A 24,758-nucleotide genomic window follows, 5' to 3' on the forward strand; every position below is an offset into this window, starting at 1 on the left:
TATCGTTAGCTGCATACTCGCTATCCCAAACATTCAGCTTGACATCCAACCCCAGGACAGACATCAAGCTGGCCCTTCAACCGCGCTCTGACAACTCATCTCCGCTAATTATCTAGTCTCTCCTGTGGAGACAAAACATCTGCTTAATAGTGGAGCTGTAGCACACCTGGGGGCTGCCCAATGTGCACCCGGTACCGGGAGGGGGGGGAGGAGGAGGAGGGTAGACAGACCATGGAACAGTCATCCTTCAGCTTCCTACAAAATCATAAACAGACTCACTAAAACTTTTTTCCAGAATTTGTGTTTTGGTAATTTAGATGAAGTGTTTTTATTTTGGCTCTTCCCGCACAGATCAACGTTCTATCGACGACTAATTATTCCTCATTATCCTTCTCTACAGGCAGCGGGCTCAGTACCTCCAGGGATCTGCCAGCTACAGATCCAGAAAAAAGGGGCCACAAAGATTAACCTAATGAATTTACGGGAACGATGGGAAAAATAAAAAAAAGATGTACAGGATGTGGTCTGTCACTAGCATTAACTGCTTGACACCCCGGGACCTTTTCTTCCTCAAGCCCCATAATGTTTTTTTTTACTATTTGACGATGTCTAAGCTCCACACACTTTCAATTTTATAATTATAGAATAATATATTTATAACAAATTTCCATTTTTTTTTGTAGTCTAATCCAACGTATTATAAAACCTTTTTTTTTTGGGGGGGGGGGGGGTAGATGGGGCTTTAAATTGGTAGAACGTTTCGATAAATTAATTTTAATTTTTTTCATTTTAATTGGGACTAAATACAAATTTGAATAAAAAGCAGTCTTGTGTAATTTTTACCCAGCACAACATTTGAGCAACACCCCCTCCCCCCCACTTTGATTACTCCAAAATATAATCATCAAAGTCTACTGATTAAAAAGATATCACTTTCGTGCAAACCATTATGTAACATCATTACGTACATTTAACTAACATTAGGCATTTTCTTTAGGAGAGCTTTATTCCCATTTCAATACTAAATTCAAATGCAAGAAAAATAAAATAAAAATTAAATGGTTGATGTAAATTGTGAACATAAAAACATTAAGTTGGATTGATGAGGGTGCAAATTTAAAAACGACGGCAACTCGATTGGCAAGTCATCGGCATGCCGTTTTAAATAGAGACTTTATGTAAAAGATAGACCATCTCCACTGAGCACTTTTTAAAGCAATTACAGCAACATGTTTTTTGGGGGTTTGCCCAGAGTTCTGGTTTAATTTTACAGGCATTACATGGGAAGTGAGAGAGGAAAGTCCCAGGGCATTACCTGGCAAGGACGTGTGGAGGTCCCAGACATAAAAGTGACAGGGGAAGTCCCAGATGTTACCCGGCAAGGACAAGGGACAGGTCCTAGGCATTAAAAGTGACAGAGGAAAGTCCCAGGGCATTACCTGGCAAGGACGTGTGGAGGTCCCAGACATAAAAGTGACAGGGGAAGTCCCAGATGTTACCCGGCAAGGACAAGGGACAGGTCCCAGGCGTTAAAGTGATTGTGGCCAAGTCCTATGTTTTTAAAGTGACAGGAGCAGGTCCTAGGCATTAAAAGTGACGGAGGCAAGTCCCAAGTGTTGCGCAAAAGAGGACAGTCCCTGGCATTCCGTGGCAGGTCCCAGGTGTCACCTGACAAGGACAGTGGCAGGTCCCAGGTGTCACCTGACAAGGACAGGGACAGGTCCCAGGTGTTAAAGTGACAGGGAGCAAGTACTACGTTTTGAATTGAAAGGGGCAGGTCCCAGCAGCGACAGAGGTACAGTGAGGGGAAAAAAAAAGTAAATAATCCTCTGCTGATTTTGTACGTTTGCCCAAACGATCGGTCTATAATTTTAATTGGTCGGTTTATTTTAACAGTGAGAGACAGAACAACAAATAAAATATCCAGAAAAACGCATTTCAAAAAAAGTTCTAAATTGATTTGGATTTTAAATGAGCGAAATAAGTATTTGATCCCTTTGCAAAACTTGACTTAGTTACTTGGTGGCAAAACCCTTGTTGGCAATCACAGGAGGTCAGATGTTTCTTGTAGTTGGCCACCAGGTTCGCACACATCTCAGGAGGGATTTTGTGCCTCCCCAAGTCATTAAAGCGGAGCTCCACCCTAAAGTGGAGCTTCCACTCATTGGAACCCTCCCCCCCTCCGGCACCGCAATTGGCACCTTTCAGGGGGGAGGGGGGTGCAGGTACCTGTACAGTACAGGTATCTGCACCCACTTCCGGCGTAGATTCTGCAGAATCTACGCCCCTTTCCGAAGGTCCCCCGCTGCCTGCTGGGAAACACACGGATCCCAGAGACAGCGGGGACCATCCTTATTGCGCAGTGCGACTCGCGCTTGCGCAGTAGGGAACAGGGAAATTAAGCCACAAGGCTCCACTTCCTGATTCCCATACCCAAGATGGCGGCGGCAGCACCCGAGAGACGATCGAGAGATCGGCTTCGGGTGCTGACATCGCGGGCGCGCTGGGCGGGTTTAAAAGTCAGCAGCTGCAGTATTTGTAGCTGCTGGCTTTAAAAAAAAAAAACGGCGGACTCCTGCTTTAAGGTTTCCAGGCCGACGTTCGGCAACTCAAACCTTCAGCTCCCTCCACATATTATCTATGGGATTAAGGTCTGGAGATACCGACTAAAGGCACTCCAGGACCTTAATGTGCTTCTTCTTCAGCCATGACTTTGTTGCTTTGGCCGTGTGTTTTGGGTCATTGAGATGCTGGAATAACCAGTAGCCCATTTTCAATGCCCTGGCTGAGGGAAGGAGGTTCTCACCCAAGATTTGATAGTACATGGGCCCCACCCATCATCCCTTAGATGCGGTGAAGTTGTCCCGTCCCCTTAGCAGAAAAGCACCCCCAAAGCATAATGTTTCCACCTCCATGTGTGACAGTGGGCTTGGTGTTCTTGTCGTCAGAGGCAGCATTCCTCCTCCAAACATGGAGAGTTGAGTTGATGCCAAAGAGCTTGATTTTGGTCTCATCTGATTCTGACAACAACACTTTCACCCAGTTCTCCTCTGAATCCTTCAGATGTTCATTAGAAAACTTGAAACGGGTCTGTAAATTTGCTTTATTAAACAGGGGGACCTTTGCGGGCGCTGCAGGATTTCAGCCCTACACCGCGTAGTGCATTACCAATTGTTTTCTTGGTGGCTATGGTCCCGGCTGCCTTGAGATCATTGACCAGATTCTCCCGTGTTATTCTGGGCCGATTCCTCACCATTCTCATGATCATTGAAACTCCGCGAAGCGAGATCTTGCATAGAGCCCCAGACCGAGGGAGATTGACAGGTATTTTGTGTTCCTTTCATTTGCGAATAATCCCACCAACTGTTGTCAACTTCTTACCAAGCTGCTTGGCGATGGTCTTTTAGACCATTCCAGCCTCATGTAGGTCTACAATCTTGTCCTTGATATCCCTGGAGAGCTCTTTGGTCTTGGCCATGGTTTAGAGATTGCAATTTGATTGCTTCTGTGGACAGGTGTCTTTTACACAGGTAACAAGCTGAGATTAGGAGCACTCTCTTTAAGAGTGCTCCTAATCTCAGCTTGTTACCTGTGTAAAAGACACCTGGGAGCCAGAAATCTTGCTGATTGATGGAGGATCAAATACTTATTTCTCTCATTAACTGCTTAACCACTTCAATACAGGGCACTTTCGCCCCCTTCCTTCCCAGCCCAATTTTCAGCTTTCAGCGCTCTAGCGCTTTCAGTGACAATTGCGCGGTCATGCTACACTGTACCCAAATGAAATTTTTATCATTTTGTTCGCACAAATAGAGCTTTATTTTGGTGGTATTTATTCACGACTCCGTTTTTTATTTTTTGCGATATAAGCGCAAAAAAGCGGAAATTTGGAAAAAAAAAAACAATATTTTCTTTTTTCTACTTCAATAAAAATCCAATAAAATCAAATTTTGTCATAAATTTAAGCCAAAATGTATTCTGCTACATGTTTTTGGTAAAAAAAAATCCGTTAAGTGTATAATAATTGGTTTGTGTGATCACGGACATATGTACGCAAATGATCATGTACATATGTGTGCAGGTGATCACATACATATGTGTGCAGATAATCATTGGGACATGTGATTTTAGTGGGACATATGTGGGGGACATGTTTTTATTATTAGGGACATGTGTTTTTATTATTTGGGGACATGTATGTTTTGGGGACATGTGTGGGGACATTGTGTTTATATTGTGTGATGTGTTTACTGTGTGGTGTGTTTACTGTGTACACTAGACTGGTGATCAGTGAGTAAAAAGCTGTAAAAAGCAGCTCATACTCACTGATCAGCAGCCGGCTGCAGCGATCTGCTCTCCTCTCCACAGCGATGACTTCTGTGTGAGGAGAGGAGGAGCCGATTGCCTAGCAACCGGCTGTTTGTTTACATCACATGACGGCCGTGATTGGACACGGCCGTCATGTGATCAGGAGGGCCAATCACAGAGCCCTCCTGCCGATCTGAGATGCGCCGTGTCCGGGTGACACGGGCGCATCGGGATCGCGCCGCTGCGCGGGCGCGCGCGATCCCGCTACTCCTGAATGACGTTCCTGAACGTCATATCAGGAGTAGGCGGCTCCCACCCGGCCGTATATGTGCATTGGCCGGGTGGGAAGTGGTTAAGGACCGCTTCCTGCACATTTATGTCGGCAGAATAGCACGGCTGGGCACAATCTCATACCTGTACGTGGCTCTTTAAGTGCTCAGCTGTGGGTCTCAAGGGCGGTCCACTCGCGACCCGGTCCTGGGCTCCGTGGCCGCGGGACCCGATCGCCGCTGGTGTCTCACGATCGGGTTATAGAGCTGAAGAACGAGGAGAGGTCTGTGTAAACAAACCTCTCCCCGTGCTTCCTAGTGTGGCTGTCACTGATAGTCTGTTCCCTATAAACAGGGAACAGACTATCAGTGAGGTCACATGCCAAGCCACACCCCCAACAGTAAAAAAAAAAAAAAACAAAAAAAAAAAACACACATCACACTTAACCCCTCCCCGCCCCCTAATGGTTAACTCCTTCACTGCCAGTGTCATTTACACAGGAATCAGTGCATTTAAATAGCACTGATTGCTGTATAAATGGCAATGGTCCCAAAAATGTGTCAAAAATGTCCGATGTGTCCGCCATAATGTAGCAGTCACAATAAAAAAAATAAAAAAATACAAAAAAAAAATAAAAAAAAAAAATCGCTGATCACCGCCTTTACTAGTAAAAAAAAAAAATATGAATAAAAATGCTATAAAACTATCACCTATTTTGTAAACGCTATAACTTTTGCGCAAACCAATCAATCGCCAATTGCGATTTTTTTTTTATTTTTTTTTTATTTTTTTTACCAAAAATATGTAGAAGAATATGTATCGGCCTAAACTGAGGGAAAAAAAAATTTTTTTTTATATATTTTTGGGGGATTTTTATTATAGCAAAAAGTAATGCATTTTTTTCAAAATTGTCGCTCTATTTTTGTTTATAGCGCAAAAAATAAAAACCGCAGGGGTGATCAAATACCACCAAAAGAAAGCTCTATTTGTGGGGGAAAGAAAGGACGCACAAATTTTGTTTGGGAGCCGCGTCGCACGTCCGCGCAATTGTCAGTTAAAGCGACGCAGTGCTGAATCGCAAAAAGGGGCGTGGTCCTTTTGGCTGCAAGTTGGTCTGGAGCTTAAGTGGTTAAAATGCACATTTTTATTTTATTTTATTTTTTTATGCGTTTTTTCTGGATATTTTTGTTGTTGTTCTGTCTCTCACTGTTATAATGAACCGACCATTAAAATGATAATCTGATCATTTTTCAGTGGGCAAAAATGTACAAAATCAGCAGGGGACAAAATACTTGCCCCCCCCCCCCCCACCCCCCCACTGTAAGTGCCATGCATTACCTAGCAGTGAAAGAGGTAAGTCCTTGGCATTGCCCGGCAGTAACAATGGCAAGAATAGAAGGCATTACCTGGCAAGGATAAGGTGCGGGTAGAAATGTTCATTTCCTGTAGAAGCTCCAGAGTTTCGGTGTGGAAGAGACGTATCGATGAGCCCTCTGAGAACGCCATCCACACTCCTCCGCCAGCTCTGATCATGTGAGTGACGCTCACCCCCTCATCTTGAATGGCCTCAAAACTCTGTACAAGAAGGAAGGAGAGGTGACATAGAGGAAACGTCCCCAACATGCTGGGGGGGGGGGGGGGGAGGGGTGGAGATTACAGATATCTGCCGGCCATAGACTTTACACCATACCTGTAAACTGGCATTAAACGCGGCATTCTACAGCGAACGCTATTGGCGTTTTTATAACATCCAGTGTGCAGGACGCCCAACGCTAATGCCCTTGTACACGCGGTCGGACATTCCGACCACAAAATCCGTCTGATTTTTTTTTCCTGACGGATTTCGTCCAAAACTGGTGCTGCATACACACGGTCGGACAAAGTTGGCGGAAAATCCGATTGTTTCGGAACGAGATGACGTTCGCTGCATATGACGGGACTACGTAGAGGCTTAGTAGCCAATAGCTTTGGTCTCAGAATTTAATCTGAGCATGCGTGGCACTTTGCTACAAACGATCGGAAAAAGTCCGATCTGATTTATTTATTTATTTTTGGCGTAAAATTTTATATCCTGCTCTCAAATTTTTTCCGTCTGAATTTGAAACGGAAAAAGTACGATCGAGCCCACACACCATCGGATTTTCCGACAACATAATCTGATTGGACCTTTTCCGTCTGAGTTTCCGACCGTGTGTACAGGGCGTTACAGTCTGGATATACCAAGAAAAGTCCATTGCTACATTGTATTTACCGTTTCATTCCCAGAAACTGTAGAGCAAAATTGAACTTTTGATGTGCATTTGACATCAGTTAAACATTACAAATGAAAAATTATATAAAAATTTACACTATATATATATATATATATATATATATATATATATAATAAATAAATTATATAGTTTACTATTAACTCTTAGTTTATCACATTCAGCCCTAATTAATACCTGCCTGCCCTGGTTTCATGCTAATTGAATATATATTATTAAAAAACATTTAATTTTTTGCTTTTACATTTTTGGCTTTTATTTTTTGGTCATAACTTTGTATGGCCATTTATTTTTACTTTTAAATAAAAAGTCACAATTTGACTGTTTTTTGGTCATAAACTTGTACGGCCATTTATTTTTAATTTTATTCATTTAAATAAATAAATACTGTCACAATTGACCGTTTTTGGTTGTAACCTTTTACAGCTATTTTTACTTTATTTAAATAAAAAATAAATATGGTCACAATTGACCTTTTTTTAATCATAACCTTATACGGCCATTTATTTTTACTTTATTTAAATAAATACGGTCACAAATGACTGTTTTTTTGTTTTTTTTTGGTCATAACCTTGTACGGCCATTTATTTTTACTTTAGTTAAATAAATAAAGTCACAATTGACAGTTTTTTGGTCATAAACTTGTATGGCCATTTATTTTTAATTTTATTAATTTAAATAAAAATAAATAAATACTGTCACAATTGACCGTTTTTGGTTATAAGCTTTTTACAGCTATTTTTACTTTAAATAATAAAAAAAATATGGTCACAATTGACCGTTTTTTGATCATAACCTTATACCGCCATTTATTTTTACTTTATTTAAATAAATACGGTCACAATTGACTTTTTTGTTATTTTTTTTTTGGTCATAACCTTGTATGGCATTTATTTTTTATTTATTTTTATTTAAATAAAGTAAGTCACAATGGACTGTTTTTTGGCCATAAACTTGTACGGCCATTTATATTTAATTTTATTCATTAAAATAAATAAATACTGTCACAATTGACCGTTTTTGGTTATAACCTTTTACAGCTATTTTTACTTTATTTAAATAAAAAAATAAATATGGTCACAATTGACTGTTTTTTGATCATAACCGGCCATTTATTTTTACTTTATTTAAATAAATACGGTCACAATTGACTTTTTTGTTATTTTTTTTTTGGTCATAACCTTGTATGGCATTTATTTTTTATTTATTTTTATTTAAATAAAGTAAGTCACAATGGACTGTTTTTTGGCCATAAACTTGTACGGCCATTTATATTTAATTTTATTCATTAAAATAAATAAATACTGTCACAATTGACCGTTTTTGGTTATAACCTTTTACAGCTATTTTTACTTTATTTAAATAAAAAAATAAATATGGTCACAATTGACTGTTTTTTGATCATAACCGGCCATTTATTTTTACTTTATTTAAATAAATACGGTCACAATTGACTGTCTTTTTTTTTGTTTGTTTGTTTTTTTTTTTTTTGGTCATAACCTTGTATGGCATTTATTTTTACTTTATTTAAATAAAAATAAAGTCACAATTGACAGTTTTTTGGTCATAAACTTGTACGGCCATTTATTTTTTATTTTATTCATTTAAATAAATAAAAATAAACAAATACTGTCACAATTGACCGTTTTTGGTTATAACCTTTTACAGCTATTTTTACTTTATTTAAATAAAAAAAAAAAAATATGGTCACAATTGACCGTTTTTTGATCATAACCTGATATGGCCATTTATTTTTACTTTATTTAAATAAATACGGTCACAATTGACTTATTTATTTTTGTTTTTTTGGTCATAACCTTGTCTGTCATTTATTTTTACTTTATTTAAATAAAAATAAATAAAGTCACAATTAACTGTTTTTTGGTCATAAACTTGTACGGCCGTTTATTTTTACTTTAAATAAATAAAAATACATACTGTCACAAATGACAGTTTTTTAGTCGTAACCTTGTACAGCCATTTATTTTTACTTTAATTAAATAAAAATAAAAAACTGTCACAATTGACAGTTTTACAGTCGTAACCTTGTACGGCCATTTAAAAGATTTGCTCCCACTTCCTGTGCTGATGACACGCAAATAATTCCAATCCCTGGAATAATACACACACACCCCCCCCCCCCCCCCCCCCCATCAGTCAGCGGCTGCACCCGCCACAAACCTACATGAAGCCCCATCAGGTTATCTAATGGTTGCTTGTGGTAATAGCACCCCCTTGTGGTCAGTGATATCTCTGCTCCTGGTGAAATAAAGGACTACTTCTAGCAATGTATTTACTGGTCCTTTTTTTTGTCTTGTGTTGCAGGGTAGGAGATTACGCCGGCTCCGCACAGATCTGGATGGATTTAATCGAAGAGTTTCTCTCTCCCCCTCCGGGGCACGGAATCAAGAGGCGAGGAAGAAATTCCAGGCGCAGACTAATTAATTTTTGCCCCCCCCCCTCTCCCTCCGCTAATCAATAGTTGTAATTAAATCCCGGGTTACAATTCTAACCGCAATAAAACTGCAACTTTGTCATTACCAGGCACAGCGACGAGCGAACTCAATGGAGCAGAGCGCCATTCTGAGCCCGGGTTACTAAGCATGACGCAGGCGCTACAACCAATTTCCCGGGAGGGGGAGGAGCGGCGCCGGGGGGGTGCGCTCAGTCTGTGCACACGGCTGGCCGACTTTACCTCTGTTTACTCCTGATAAGCTGCTGGAGGATCATCGTTCTGTACGGCACCGAGATGCCATTTTTAAATGAAAGTTGTATTTCATATAAAGAGGGCGCACTCTACGGCTGGGACCAGCACACAATGGCTCTCTGGTGGCACATGTGACTCACAGAAACCACCGCTTGCTGTAGTAAAAAAAAAAAAATATATAACACAACTCTCCGATTAAAAACATTTTCTCAACAAGTACAAAAACCTGTCCCTTGCTGGCATGAAAGAAGGACCCTGGTTCTCTATGCGGAAGCAGCAGCCTCTGTGCAGAGTTTCTGAAACGCCCCCCTCCTGTTGTATGAGAACTAGAGCTCTTTAAAATCGGCAAAGCTTATGCCCCGTTGCTTGGAGGATCTAACTCATTTAGAGGTGTTGGACCCCTGCAGAGAGACCACTGTTTCCACACAGAAAGCAAAGGGTCCTTCCTGGTTTTCTATTCCCTAAAGAAAACCGCGATGCACCCGGAATGTAGAAAGTGGCTGTCAACTGAAAATTTAAATTTGGCTTTAAGGACTTGATGTAAAAAGGGGCCATCATCAAGGTGAGCCTCCTACCGTCCCGTCTCCAAGGAAGAACGTTCATGATCCGCACACATCAGGAGCAGAGCCATGACGAGAAAGGATGAATGGCTTCCTCAGTCTAGGCTCCAAACGTGTTTCGTGCCATCCACCCGGAGCTTAATCATGAGGATGGGGGATCTCTGCAGCATTATTGCAATGGCCGCTTCCAACACCGCACTGAACTAGACAACAGCCCCCCCATCCCCTCTGGTAAAGTCAAGCGGGGGGGGGGGGGTGACCTCAACTATTACGTTTAATAATAAATGTTTTTTAATACAAAATATTAATTTTTGAGTGTCGTTTTTATATTTCCGTTTTCCCCTATTATTTAATAAATGTGGCAAAGTCTGTAACACACAACAAGGTTCTACCCTTCTCTTCTCTCGCTAAAGCGAGTTTTCTTTAAAAAAAAAAAAAGGTGGAACTTAATCTCGCAACAAATCTTTAAAAAAAATAAAAATAAAAAAATAAAATATAAAATGGTAATAGTACTTTTCAGGTAAATAAAAAATTGTGTGTATATAATATGTGTGTGTGTATACATATACAGTATATTAGATAGATCGTTATCTCCTCAATTTTTAAATGAGTGTACAATGCCTGGGGGGGGGGGCCATGCCAAGCTACATACTTAAGAGGCCTTGAAGGGGTGCCCGTGTTTTGGTTGCACTATTTTCCAAAAAATGGATAACCATAAACAGCGCCGCCCGCTGGCCTTACCTGGACTTGAGGGGTTCTGTCTCCAGCACGGTCACTCGATTCCGGCAGCTGGCCCATATGCAGTCATCCAGGGCCAGCAGGGCATGGACGGGGCTTGTTCCTACCCGCACGGTGGAAGGGCTTTCAGGATCCCATAATCCTCCTTGGAGGAAACCAATGGACAGAGTTAGAGCAGTGGTCTCCAAACTATGACCCATGGGCCAGATGTGGCCTTTTCTTTGCCTTCATCTGGTGCTTGGGGCACGATTATTCCCACCGATACCAAGGATGGGGCGCCATTCCTCCACTGACACCAAGGATGGGGGCGCCATTCCTCCCACTGACACCAAGGATGGGGCGCCATTCCTCCCACTGACACCAAGGATGGGGCGCCATTCCTCCCACTGACACCAAGGATGGGGCGCCATTCCTCCCACTGACACCAAGGATGGGCGCCATTCCTCCCACTGACACCAAGGATGGGGCGCCATTCCTCCCACTGACACCAAGGATGGGGCGCCATTCCTCCCACTGACACAAGGATGGGGCGCCATTCCTCCCACTGACACCAAGGCATGGGGCGCCATTCCTCACACTGACACCAAGGCATGGGGCACCATTCCTCCCACTGACACCAAGGATGGAGCACCATTCCTCACACTGACACCAAGGATGGGGCAGTATTTGTCCTCCTACAGACTCTGCCTGAGGCATGGTTTACTTCCACTGATGCTGCGACATTTTCTACTCCTACTGGCGACAATTCAGCCCCCTAAAGTCTGAAGAACCATAAACTGGCCCATTGGTTTAAAAAAGTTTAACCGAGGGGGCTCCAGAGTATAACTGACCTACCACCCAACAACTGTCCCCGGAGCCATCCCCATCAAATCATTCCCTGCATCTATTACCTTTTGTGCCCCCAACCCCACCCTTTAGAATGTAAGCTCTACGAGCTGGGCCCTCCTGTCCCTTCTGTATTGAACTGTACTGTAATTGTGCTGTACCCCCCTCTACATTGTAAAGCACTGCATAAACTGTTGGCGCTAAATAAATCGTGTATAATAATAATAATAATTGCCAAAAATCTGCATCGCAAAGGTAAAACCTTCAGCAACCACTCATACAAAAGATGAAAAACAGCTGTGAGGAGGGAAAAAAAAAGTCCATACATGGACAGATTATCGCAGGCCCAGATTTGGATCTTTATGGCCACCCTCTCATGTATCAGAGAGATAACAAGACATAGAAACAAGGAAAAAAAATCTTAGTGGCTTTAAATACAATATATGGCCATAAGTATGTAAACCTGCCACCAATGGTTGAGTTCTGGTGTCTCCAGTGAAGGGTCCCGTTAATGCTCCATCAAAGACATTGTAGATAATTGTACTCTTGGGGTAACAGTTTGGTGAAGACCATTTTCGGTTCCACCATGACTGTGCCCTATGTACAAAGCCAGCACCATAAAGGCATGATTTGACCAGTCTCCAATCATTGTCAATGGCATGGTTATTTATCACGGCTAATTTTATCCAAGGGAAATTCCCATCAACTGTTGGGGGTACTTGAGGTTGGGAACCACTGGACATTTATGCTCCTCCAACCTTGTGGTAACAGTTTGGTGAAGACCCTTTTTCTGTTCCACAGGATTGTGTCCCTGTGTACAAAGCCAGCGCTATAAAGACCTGGTTTGACCAGTTTGGTGTTGAGGAACTCAAGTGTCCGTAAAGAGCCTCGACCTCAACCCTACTGAACACCTTTGGGTTGGGTTGGAACGCCAATTGTGAGCGGGTCAACTCATCCAGAAACAAACATCCCTTAAAAACTTGTGGAAAACTTCACAGAACAGTGGAGGATGTTATTAAGGGCCATGGGGAAGCCAACTCAATGGTAAAGACCGTGGAGGGAGGGAGACCAACACAATATTAATGGCCTTAGGGGAAGGGGAGAGGGCAACTCCATATTAATGACCATTAGGGGAGGAAGGCCAAATTCAAAGTAATGGCCATTGGCAGAGGTGTAACTAGAAACCTCAGGGCCCCGGTGCAAGAAATCAGCAAGGGACCCCCCCCCACCCCCCCCAAAAAGCATTATTTTGATACTATATATTTTTTTTCCACTGTACAACAAAGTAAAACATCTGTTTCTGATTTCAACTTACTGTAACTGTCAAGAGGAAGCTTCTATTAACAACAACTTTATCCGTCTGCCCTGTGTCCACCAGTGCAGCGGTGGTACTGGAGGGGGGGGGGGGGGGTGGCACTACTGGAGAGGAGGTGGTGGAGGGGGGTGGCGGTGGTACTGGAAGAGGGACCTCTTACTGATCCCATACCACCATCACCAATCTCATCCCTATCCCCCCCCCCACCACCTCTGTTGTAGAGGTGATGGGGGGATAGGGATGAGGTCAGTGGTGGTGGTGGTGGTGGTGCTGGGGGGATGGGATCAGTAAGAGGCAGAGCCGCAGAGGTGGTGGGGGTTGGGATCGATCGATTGCAATGCAAAATGGTTACTTACCACCTATCAAATCGATCAATTCCCCCTCCTCAGAAATGATCCTTCACGGCGCGCCTCCTCCACTGCCTCCAGGAATGCCGTGCCTCAGGTCACCGTAGGTACACACTGCGCAGTCGCAGAGGGGAGAGCTCCTCCCCCGCCTTCACTGAATTGGTCTGCTGAGTTTTTTTTCAGTGTCCGCTTCTCGCTCACGGTCTCTCCCCTCATAGTGGGTGAAAGGCCCCCCTCCCCGCGGCATGAACCCGTCAAACACACCCCGGACAGTCAGGTGGGCCCCTCACGGGTTGGGCGGGTGGGCGGCCGGTGGGCCCCCTGAAGTGGTGGAGAACTACAGGGCCCAGTTGCACTTGCGACCCTGATAATTCCGCCACTGGCCGTTGGGGAGGGGGGGCAACTTCATATTACAGTCTGCCATTTTGGAAAGGAATATCTAACAAGCTCATATAGATGGTAATGTCCAGAAACATTTAGCTTTATAACGTGTACATCTAATGGCAAACACTTTAGTAATTTTGGATAGCGTAGGGAATGGATAGAACCCCTGTTGGGTTTCTATTTTGTTCATTAATTTTCAATTTGTGTCCCATTGGTGAGATTTAAATTTTTGGTCTGGAGACACAAGAGAAAGTGAAAAGGACATCTCCCAAAAGTCAGATCCCCTCCTAGACTGGGATTACTAAATCGAAGACCCCATTGGAAGATTTACCCCCTGTTCTGGTGACAGCTGGAAAGTAGTTTTTTCCTAACACGCCATTCGTCATCAGAACATACATGGTGAATCCTCCCAGCGGGGACACGGACAACAAGCCTGACAAGGGTTTCAACACTTACCCCACTCCATGCAAAGCAAAGTAAGGTTTAGATCTCATAGTATAAAGTAGACCAGGGTTCTAGTATGTTTTGGAGAAACCACAAGCCTTGTATGCATCTCACCTGGGTTTTGTGGGTACAGCGCCAAGGTCCCGTCTTGCAGCCCCGCACACAAGTATTTGTAGCTCAATCTCAGGCAGAGTACAGGCTGTAGGCCGGGGCTCCGAAGTGCCATTAAACAGGTGGATCCGGTGTCTACGCTGCTGTACACCAGAATGCTGGAAGAGAAAAGATGGCTGTTACGGGAGGAGGTGGGTGTTCGGGGGGGGGGGGGGCTTTAATGCCTCGTGTAAAGTGGAGGAGCAATCAGTCTCATCCGCCAAGAGATGTAAAGATATCAAACTCTGCAAAAAAAACTGCTCACAAGGTCCTCCTCCTCCCAGCAACGGTACAACGCAGTCCTCATATATTATTCATCTTGACATCACTGTTATACATCCTGATACAAGCTCATATACCTGTCTGGAGGCAGATGATAAACCATTCCTGGGAACGGCAAGGCGATGGAGACGCTGCCAGAGAAGGTGTAGGTCTTATTCCGCTGTGCTCAAGGAGCGCCAGACTAAACCTACCTACAGAAAAAACAATCCACCCCTTAACGTTTCCCTATAAAAAGGAGGGTGGTTCACCTCTTGCGATACCGTAAATACATATTAAGAGATCGCCAGCACACTGGGTACCACCTCAATCCATAAAACGGAGGTCACAGGTATGACGAGTCCAACTACAAAGCGTAAAATTCAATGGCATAAAATCATAGTCTCACCGACTATTTACAGGCAACAATGGATTGGTCCTACAAAATTAAGGAAGGGGTCAATTTTGCTCGTAAAACATTGGTGCACATATGCTCATGGAGGAAAAAAAAAAGAACATAGTTCCGCCATAGCTGGTGGAGCAATGCTGTTGGAATTTTATGGGCACAATAGACAGGTCTTCAAAACCAAGGAAGGGTCCCATTGTACCCGAAATTGGTGGCCCTATATTGGTGGAAAAAGCATTGTTCTACCGATGATTTCTTGGGTACAATGGACTGGTCTGCAAAACCAAGGAAGGGTCCCATTCAGGGTTGGACTTACCATTGGGCTTGACTGGGCTCAAGCCCATGGGCCCCGCCCAATAGGGGGCCCCATGGGCCCCGCCAAGATACATAGCTGAGTGTACTCGGCTCGGCTCCGCTCACAGTCATGCCCAGTCCCGCCCTATGATGGAAATAACACAGAGACTAGGCGTAACTGTGAGCCGAGCCCGAGTACTCTCGGCTCCGAACGCAATGGACTGGTCTGCAAAATCGTGGAAGCGGTCCATTGTGCCCATAAAAGGTTGGTGGAACTATGCTTTCCCCCTCCCCCCCTCACCAGCATAGGTTCGTCAATGTTTTATGGGCAAGATGGTCCCCCTTACTCAAATTTGCAGACCATTCCATTGTACGCACAGGGCTGTCTTTAATATTGATTGGACCCTGGGCAAAAAAAAAAATCCTTGCCCCCCCCCCCCCTTTTCACTCTCCACCTGCTCTGAGACATACAATATATATCAGCTAGACTTAAAATCAGTTTACTGTATCAGATCAGGCAGCGATTGCGATTGGTTGCCAGAGGTTACAGCATATCATTACTGCTTACTGACTGGTTGCTAGAGGTTACAGCAAATGATTTCTGCTTGTTAATTGGTTGCTAGAGATTACTGTACACTAATGCTGCTCACTGATTGGTTGCTAGAGATTACTGTACACTAATGCTGCTCACTGATTAGTTGCTAGAGATTACTGTACACTAATGCTGCTCACCGATTGGTTGCTAGAGATTACAGCACATCCTCTCCTCACTGCAGGGGAGCATGTTATACTTCTACTGTACATATGAACGCCGCCTTTATTTACATATCAATGCTGCCGGCCACAGCTACTAGCTTAGTAATGCTGCCGCTATCTACATATGAATGTCGGTTACTTACATGTAAACACTGGGTCTGCAGGTGAGTCCTCTGTACACAGCAATAGGGCAGAGCTGGGCAGCATTAGTACCAACACTTCACACGGAGATATCAGGACACAGCATGGGACAGAAACTTCAAGGGAGAAGGGAATTTAAACTGGGATAGTTGGCAAGTATGAGGCAGCTGCTTTGGGCCCCAGAACAATGACAGGGCCCAGGGCAGCTGCCCCTTTTGCCCTGCCTTAAAGACGGCCCTGTGTATGCATAAAACGTTGGTGGACCTATGCTGGTGGAAAAATCATAGTTCCAACATTTTAAGGGCAGGGTGGACTGGTCTGCAAAGCTCAGGAAGACGTCCATTCTGCCCGTAAAACGTTGGTGGAACCTATGCCCTTTTTTCACATTGAAGTTTACTCTTTGCACCTCGACTTTTTGCGCCTATGACCAATCGTCGAGCCATCATCTGGTGCGCTGGTTATTTACCAATATGCTGTGCTTATGAAATGTTGGTGGAGCTATGTCTTTTCTGCATTCTATTCTCTGTATTTGTAATACCTATGATCCCAGTAAAGCACTGAGGTGGCATCTGGTGTGCTGGCCATGTCATGGCATCACTGTAAGCCCAACATCCTTTTTCTATGCTGTGAAAGGAATGGCGTGGGGGGTGGCTTGTTTTTCTGTAGGTAGGTTTAGTCTGCAATGTGTTGATTAGCTGTTTGATTTGCAATTTAGCAACTGATCAGCAGGTTGCACAGCTAGAGTGTCAGGGCTGGCTTAGCCCTTCCTCCTCTGGGCTGGCCGCTCAGCTGTCGGCTAATTGCCAGCTCTCTTCTCTTTCCACAGTTACCAGCTGTTCCTGATGATGCTAGTCTGACCTGCCTATTTAAAGCCTTCCATCTCACTTTTTCATTTGCCTTCACGTTGGTCACATCACAGGGAACCATCTCCTGCTGTTTGTTTCTAGACTGGCTTGCTGATATCCCTCCTGGCTTCTTATCCTGCTTGCGGTTGCTCTCCTTAGATCCCCGACTTCTGGCCTGGCCGATTACCCGATCTGGTTAATGAACTTTGGACTGGCTGACTACCCGATCTGGCTACTGGACTCTGGCTACGCTTGACTACGCTTTTTTCTATTTACCTTTTTATTTTTTATTAATAAACAAGTGTGATTTGATTGTACTTCTGTCTCAGTCTGTTTCATGGTTTCTGACATAGAGTCTGAACCAGAAAGGGAACATGCATGTTTAAAGGGATGCCAGGGATAGGTTCTTTCATATAATGCTAGGAAAAAAAAAAAATTATTGGAGGGGGGAGGCAAACGATGACAGTACAGAACAGGAGAAGAGGGGGTGGAGGATAAATTGAAGTCGTTCGGACAGAAAACAATGCGGGTTCACAGGGTCACATTGTGGAGATATTAGTTTGCAGGGAATGGAGAGTATTTTCAGCACAGGAGAGGGCTTGCTACAAAGTGTGGAGAGAAAAAAAAAGGTAAGACTGGAGTTCAATATTAACCAGTCAAAGTTCACATCACAATTGATTGGCCCATGCCACTGTGACATCACTGATGGAGAACCTTAGCGCACCCTTTCCTCTTACCTCCCGTCCTGAAGGCCCACACACACCGCCGGCTGCACTGGTGAAAACGTACAATCCTCTTCGTTTTCTGAGTTCTCCTCGCTCTCCTTGATGCACACGTTCTCCACGCACAATATGCAGGATGGCAGAGGGAAGGCCTTCAGCATCCGCGGGGTGGTGTGGTTCAGAGAGAAGATCTGAATTTGGCCGACTCCCCCTTCCTGACCTCCACCGACCTGCAGAGAGAGAGAGAGACCAAAAGGTCCGGTGAGCATCTGCACTGCCCGGGTCACAAGACATGCAAACCAATCCAAAAGAAGAATTTCCTTATTTTATTATATACAAAAGTAACACAATGTATCTGTATTGTATGGAAGCCATAAGACCACTCTAGACAAAATTAAGGGCTGAATCTCTTGGTGACCCCAATAGTAAGACCTCCATTAAATACTCTCAACACACACCTGGGAACTCAGCACAGGGATGGTGGGAACCCCTCATAATGGGCACAGCGGGTGTACAGACTCGGGAACTCAGCACAGGGATAGTGGGAACCCCTCATAATGGGCACAGCAGGTGTACAGACCTGGGAACTCAGCACAGGGATGGTGGGAACCCCTCATAATGGGCACAGTGGGTGTACAGACCCGGGAACTCAGCACAGGGATGGTGGGAACCCCTAACAATGGGCACAGCGGGTGTACAGACCTGGGAACTCAGCACAGGGATGGTGGGCACCTCTCATAATGGGCACAGTGGGTGTACAGACCCGGGAACTCAGCACAGGGAGGGTGAGAACCCCTCATAATGGGCACAGCGGATGTACAGACCCGGGAAGTCAGCACAGGGATGCTGGGAACCCTTCATAATGGGCACAGCAGGTGGACAGACCCGGGAACTCAGCACAGGGATGGTGAGAACCCCTCATAATGGGCACAGCAGGTGTATTGACCCGGGAATACAGCACAGGGATGGTGGGAACCCCTCATAATGGGCACAGCGGGTGTACAGACCCAGGAACCCCTCATAATGGGCACAGCGGGTGTACAGACCCGGGAACTCGGCACAGGGATGGTGGGAACCCATCATAATGGGCACAGCGGGTGTACAGACCCGGGAACTCGGCACAGGGATGGTGAGAACCCCTCATAGTGGGCACAGCGGGTGTACAGACCCGGGAACTCAGCACAGGGATGGTGGGAACCCCTCATAATGGGCACAGCGGGTGTACAGACCCGGGAACTCGGCACAGGGATGGTGGGAACCCCTCAGAATAATCAAAATTTGCAGGGAGAAAAAAAACACAATGTAACTTACCCATAAGTAGCCCTGAGGCAGGGACGTGCTGACGGATGAGAAGCCCAGAAGGGAGCTCTGTACCGGGGTGTGAATGGCTCCACCCAGCTGTAAGAACAGAGATAATCGAGGATAAATCAGACTGAAAACGAGGTGAATTACATCCTGGACACAGTAACGGGAAGGGGGTGGCTGTGGTCACACGACCAGAAGGCCAGATCCCAGTGGGAAAGAAGTCACAGTAATAAAAGGTTGCCTTGAAATACACATAAAACAATTGTACAATCAAATTGTATGTTTCTGTAAGGTGTTGGGGGGGTCAATCTTTAGCGGTCAATAACAGGGCTTCTGTCAGTCTAAACCACCGCCATATTGTGCACGCCCCCCCCCACAAGATGCATGAGCATTGTGAGGAGGAGGAAGAGGAAAGACGAAGAAAGAGAAAAGAAGCAGCTCACCCCCCCCCCGCTAAAATCCCCCCTCCCAGACCAATTCTTTGCTCCCCACCCCCCCCCCCACCAGCTCAAACCCTCTCCTTCATATGCCCCCAGCACAAATCCCCCTTCCCCCAGAAAAAGTCCCCCTCTAAGCACAAATCCCTCCCACCCCCCCCTCCAGGGCCAAATACTCTCCCTCAAACCCCCCCCCAGCACAAAACCCTTCCACACATTTTCCCCTTCTAGCACAAGTACACTCTCATCATCTCCACTAGCTCAAATCTGCCTCCTAGCACAAATCTTGTGCCTTCAAAATTTCCTCTCCAAGCACAGATCCCCCTTCCACACTTTAAATATCCCCCTTCCAGCACAAAGTTCCTCCCCCCTCAACCCCCCATCCAAGCACAAATACCCCCCACCCACCCACACACACTTCAAATCGGCCCCCTCCAGCACAAAGTCCCCTCCAACAATCTCCCCTCCTAGCACAAATCACCCCCACAAATTTCCCCTCCTAGCGCAAAAACAAACACAAACATCATTACCAGCACACATTCCGCTCTACAGTTTAAATCCTCCCCCCCCCCCCATCCCTCTCTAAACACAAATCCCACCAAATCACCACTCCTAGCACAAATCCCCCCCCCCCCCCTTACTCTCCTAGTGGTGCCCCCCTACTTCACATGTCAAAGTGCCCAGGGTAGCTCCCCTCCTGCCCCCCCCTCCCCTTGTCCCAGCCCTGGGTGGGACCACCTGGTCACTGGTACTACCTGGGGAAAATTGTGGGGGCTAAAATGTTGGTCAGTAGGAAATCTCCACCTTGTCTTTGTGCAATGGGTGCCGATATTTCCACAAACTTGGTGCGTTTAGTACATGAGACATCCCAGAATCCATCAGACGAGGTCGGGAATGACACAACATGGCGGCCCCTTCAATAGGCTTTATATTAGAACATTGTTCTTCCGATGGAGAGGCGGGGGGGGGGGGGGGGTCCATGTGTGAGATGAATAATCCCGAAATAGAGATGGATGAGGTGGGAGGACAGAACCTATTAATATCCAACGTCATTCAACTGCTTCACACACCCAATCAGCCCCCCCCTCCCCCACTCCCTTCCAGTGGCTGCAAAAAAAAAGAAGAGCCATTGGATATATGGAAAGCCCCCAGTCACATCCCCCCATCCCCCGCTATCCAATTTACTTCACATTATGGAAGATTGGCCACTGTGTAGCAATTACAATTTGCATTCATTTCTTCCCTCTTAAGATGATGAAAGAAAGATTTAACCTTGTCGGGATCTGAACCTGACCGGCCGCAGCATACACCACATACAATGCCGGAGATCTTCATCCTCTGGATTCCAAGCAACCATACGGAGAATATACATTCTATCCAAACACATTGCAAAAATGTACGCCCCCTGCAGGTAAAGTGGACCTGTCATCCTATAGGTTTTCCCATGATCTGAGCAACATACTTACTAACGAGTAAGTGTACCACTTCCAGGTATTTATTATCTCTTATAGAGATGACAGTACCCCCCCAACAATCACACTATGGGAGAGGAGACTGAGGAAATGCTTGCTCCTGCCAGCAGCAGACTCATGACATCATCTCAGCCTAGGAAAGGCCAACTACACCTTTAGAATGACTTGTAACGTTATGGACAGGTCCACCTTTAATTAGATCAAGAGTCGTGTTCCTCCAGGCCTGGATAGAAATTATAAATGTACCAAATAAGTGCAGCTTATGTACCAACCCCAAGTAAGAGACTGTCCAATGGCGGCTCACCTGTAAGTCGGAGGCTTTGGTGGAGAATGCGGGCAAACGACAGACCAGAGTGGGGGACCAGAATGGAATTTTTGTCTTTCTCTCCTCTTCGGGGCACAACCAACCAGGCTGGTTCTCCTCTCCTGGGGAGACACAGAAGGGAAAAGTGTAAAAAAAAAAGGAGGTACTGGATGGTGGGAGATGGGGGAGGATGGAAAGGGGATGACAGTAAAGGAAGAGACAGACCCGTAAATAGAGATATGGAGATGGTGGAGAGGTGATACACAGATGGATGAGATAGGAAAAAGGGAGAATACAGGAAAAGGGAAAGGAATAATGCATCTAAGATAAATATGAATAATTAAAGAGACATATGGGGGGGGGGGGGAGAGAGAGGGGGTGGGAGAGGGGAGAGAGAGAGAGAGAGAGAGAGAGAGAGAGAGAGAGAGAGAGAGAGAGAGAGAGAGAGAGAGAGAGAGAGAGAGAGAGAGAGAGAGAGAGAGAGACAGAGAGAGAGAGAGAGACAGAGAGAGAGAGAGAGACAGAGAGAGAGAGGAGACAGAGAGAGAGACAGAGAGAGAGACAGAGAGAGAGACAGAGAGAGAGAGAGAGAGAGAGAGAGAGAGAGAGAGAGAGAGAGAGAGAGAGAGAGAGCAGGAGAGAGAGCGTGACACACGCAGGAGAAAAAGGAGAAAGAAAGACAGACAACACTGAAGAAATGACACTTGTCTACAATGTAAAGTAGTGAGCAGGCATGTACTGGCCATTGGGACTACAGGGAGTTTCCCGGTGGGCCGATGGTTCAGTGGGCCGGTCAGGTGCAGTCCTGGAGCCACTCCTCTGACAGTGAGCGATCGTGATTTCACTCCTGTTAGGAGGAGCAGCTGTCGTCACTCGCTGGAGAGAGCATTAGGCTTTTTGCTCCAGTCTGCAGAGGGAGATAGCTGGCAGACGTTCCATCCTCTCTCCCCTTATCACATGACTGGAGAGAGGTACGAGAAGCTGCCTTCAAAACTGTGAGTACACGTGGGAGGGGGAGGAGAGGGAGGACATTCTGATGTAAGGGGAAGTGCAGATGGAGACACTCAAAATTAAAGTGGGCCGGCCATGATGAAGTCCAGGGCCAAATTTTTGTCCCAGTCCAGCCCTGGTAGTGAGTGTACAGCTTGTATAACAGTGTAAATTTCCTGTCCCCTCAAAATAACTCAACACACAGCCATTAATGTCTAAACCGCTGGCAACAAAAGTGAGGACTCCCCTAAGTGAAAATGTCCAAATTGGGCGCAATTAGCCATTTTTCCTCCCCAGTGTCATGTGATTTGTTAGTGTCTCAGGTGTCAATGGGGAGCGGGTGTGTTAAATTTGGTGTTATCGCTCTCATACTGGTCACTGGAAATTCAACATGGCACCTCATGGCAAAGAACTCGGAGGATTTGAAGAAAAGAATTGTTGCTCTACATAAAGATGGCCTAGGCTATAAGAAGTTTGCCAAGACCCTAAAACTGAGCTGCAGCACGGTGGCCAAGACCATACAGCGGTATAACAGGACAGGTTCCCCTCAGAACAGGCCTCGCCATGGTCCACCAAAGAAGTTGAGGTCACGTGCTCAGCGTCATATCCAGAGGTTGTCTTTGGGAAATAGACGTATGAGTGCTGCCAGCATTGCTGCAGAGGTTGTAGGGATGGGGGGGGTCAGCCCGTCAGTGCTCAGACCATACGCCGCACACTGCATCAAATTGGTCTGCATGGCTGTCCCCCCAGAAGGAAGCCTCTCTTTAAAGATGATGCACAAGAAAGACCACAAACAGTTTCCTGAAGACAAGCAGACTAAGGACATGGATTACTGGAACCATGTCCTGTGGTCTGAGGAGACCAAGATAAAGGTATTTGGTGTCAGATGGTGACAAGCGTGTGTGGGGGCAACCAGGTGAGGAGGACAAAGACAAGTGTGTCTTGTCTACAGTCAGGCATGGTGGTGGGGGTGTCATGGTCTGGGGCTGCTGCATGAGTGCTGCCGGCACTGGGGGGGCTACAGATCATTGAGGGGACCATGAATGCCAACATGTACTGTGACATACTGAAGCAGAGCATGATCCCCCTCCCTTCAGAGACTGGACCGCAGGGCAGTATTCCAACATGATAACCACCCCAAACACACCTCCAACACCACCACTGCCTTGCTAAAGAAGCTGAGGGTAAAGGTGATGGACTGGCCAAGCATGTCTCCAGACCTAAACCCTATTGATCATCTGTGGGACATCCTAAGACGGAAGGTGGAGGAGTGCAAGGTCTCCAACATCCACCAACTCTGTGATGTCATCATGGGGGAGGGGAAGAGGACTCCAGTGACAACCTGTGAAGCTCTGCTGACCTCCATGCCCAAGAGGGTGAAGGCAGTGCTGGAAAATAATGGCGGCCACACAAAATATTGACACTTTGGGCCCAATTTGGACATTTTCACTTAGGGGGTGTACTGACTTTTGTTGCCAGCGGTTTAGACATTATTGGCTGTGTGTTGAGTTATTTTGAGGGGACAGGAAATTTACACTGTTATACAAGCTGTACACTCACTACTTTACATTGTAGACAAGTGTCATTTCTTCAGTGTTGTCACATGAAAAGAGAGAAGAAAAGATTTACACAAATGTGAGGGGTGTACTTACTTTTGTGAGATAAATACAGTATCTGCACCCAAGATAAATGCATAGTAGATAGATAGATAGATAGATAGATAGATAGATAGATCTGCAATGTATTATAGACTGTTCACACTCTGGAGGATCAGTGCCAGGAAACGATACAATTAGATCTCATCATTATGTGCCGGTATTAAGTAACTTGTTATATACTTCATGGAGATGAGCTTCAATCTCCATTTAAACAGAATATTAGTGTAATGTGAAACAGCTGCAACTCCGTGCATGTGAAAATCATTACTGACAGGATCATTATGGATCTTCATCTCTCATCATTTTCTTATATTATAACACCCGCCACAAAGAGAGGAGGTAAATGACAGAGAGAGGGGCCGTCCCACCCACCTTCACCTCATTGTCCGATGACCGACATCCAGCCAGAGACACGAACACAGACCGAGATTGGTGACAGCCCACTCTTCAAATACTCTACATTGCTGAAGATCCCAAGCAATGCGGTGTCACTTCTCTGTACATCATGCACCTCACACCAACTCCCAATAGCAGTCCAACTGAGGGGTTGGTCAACAGCAACAACTACTAACGCAACAAAATAATATAACTGAAGAATTCCTGCAGCCTAGGAGCCACTTGAAGGGCCAAGACCTGAATCTTGACCTAGACCGAGCCCCACACCAAAGGAGGCCACTGAGGATCAACCCGCTGCTTAAGATCTAGAAAAAGCTCACCAAAGACCCGAATCTTGACCCGATGAGACTGAGACCCACGCCAACGGGTGAACCTGCCAGGAAGACCGGAGGAGGCCACTGAGAGTCAACCCAATTGTCATGGTTATGCAGTGATCTTCCTCTGGTTGCTTACCTC

At 45.5% G+C, this 24,758-nt stretch overlaps 1 protein-coding gene across 1 annotated transcript in view; it reads right to left on the reverse strand.

Annotated features, from left to right (window-relative positions):
• The window catches only part of ARHGEF10L (Rho guanine nucleotide exchange factor 10 like), a gene marked incomplete at its 5' end in the record, with an annotated part of 86,224 nt that overhangs the window by 5,354 nt on the left and 56,112 nt on the right, over positions 1 to 24,758 (reverse strand). Inside the window, 6 exon segments of the mRNA XM_077456356.1 lie at positions 5,985 to 6,159; positions 10,862 to 10,998; positions 14,283 to 14,437; positions 17,756 to 17,970; positions 19,052 to 19,138; positions 21,259 to 21,380. Of these exon segments, the coding sequence (XP_077312482.1) occupies positions 5,985 to 6,159; positions 10,862 to 10,998; positions 14,283 to 14,437; positions 17,756 to 17,970; positions 19,052 to 19,138; positions 21,259 to 21,380 (891 nt within the window).

This window comes from Lithobates pipiens, unplaced genomic scaffold (genome assembly GCF_037356315.1).
Source record: "Lithobates pipiens isolate NorthernLeopardFrog02 unplaced genomic scaffold, aLitPip1_a1.2 Scaffold_27, whole genome shotgun sequence".
Taxonomy (NCBI): domain Eukaryota; kingdom Metazoa; phylum Chordata; class Amphibia; order Anura; family Ranidae; genus Lithobates; species Lithobates pipiens.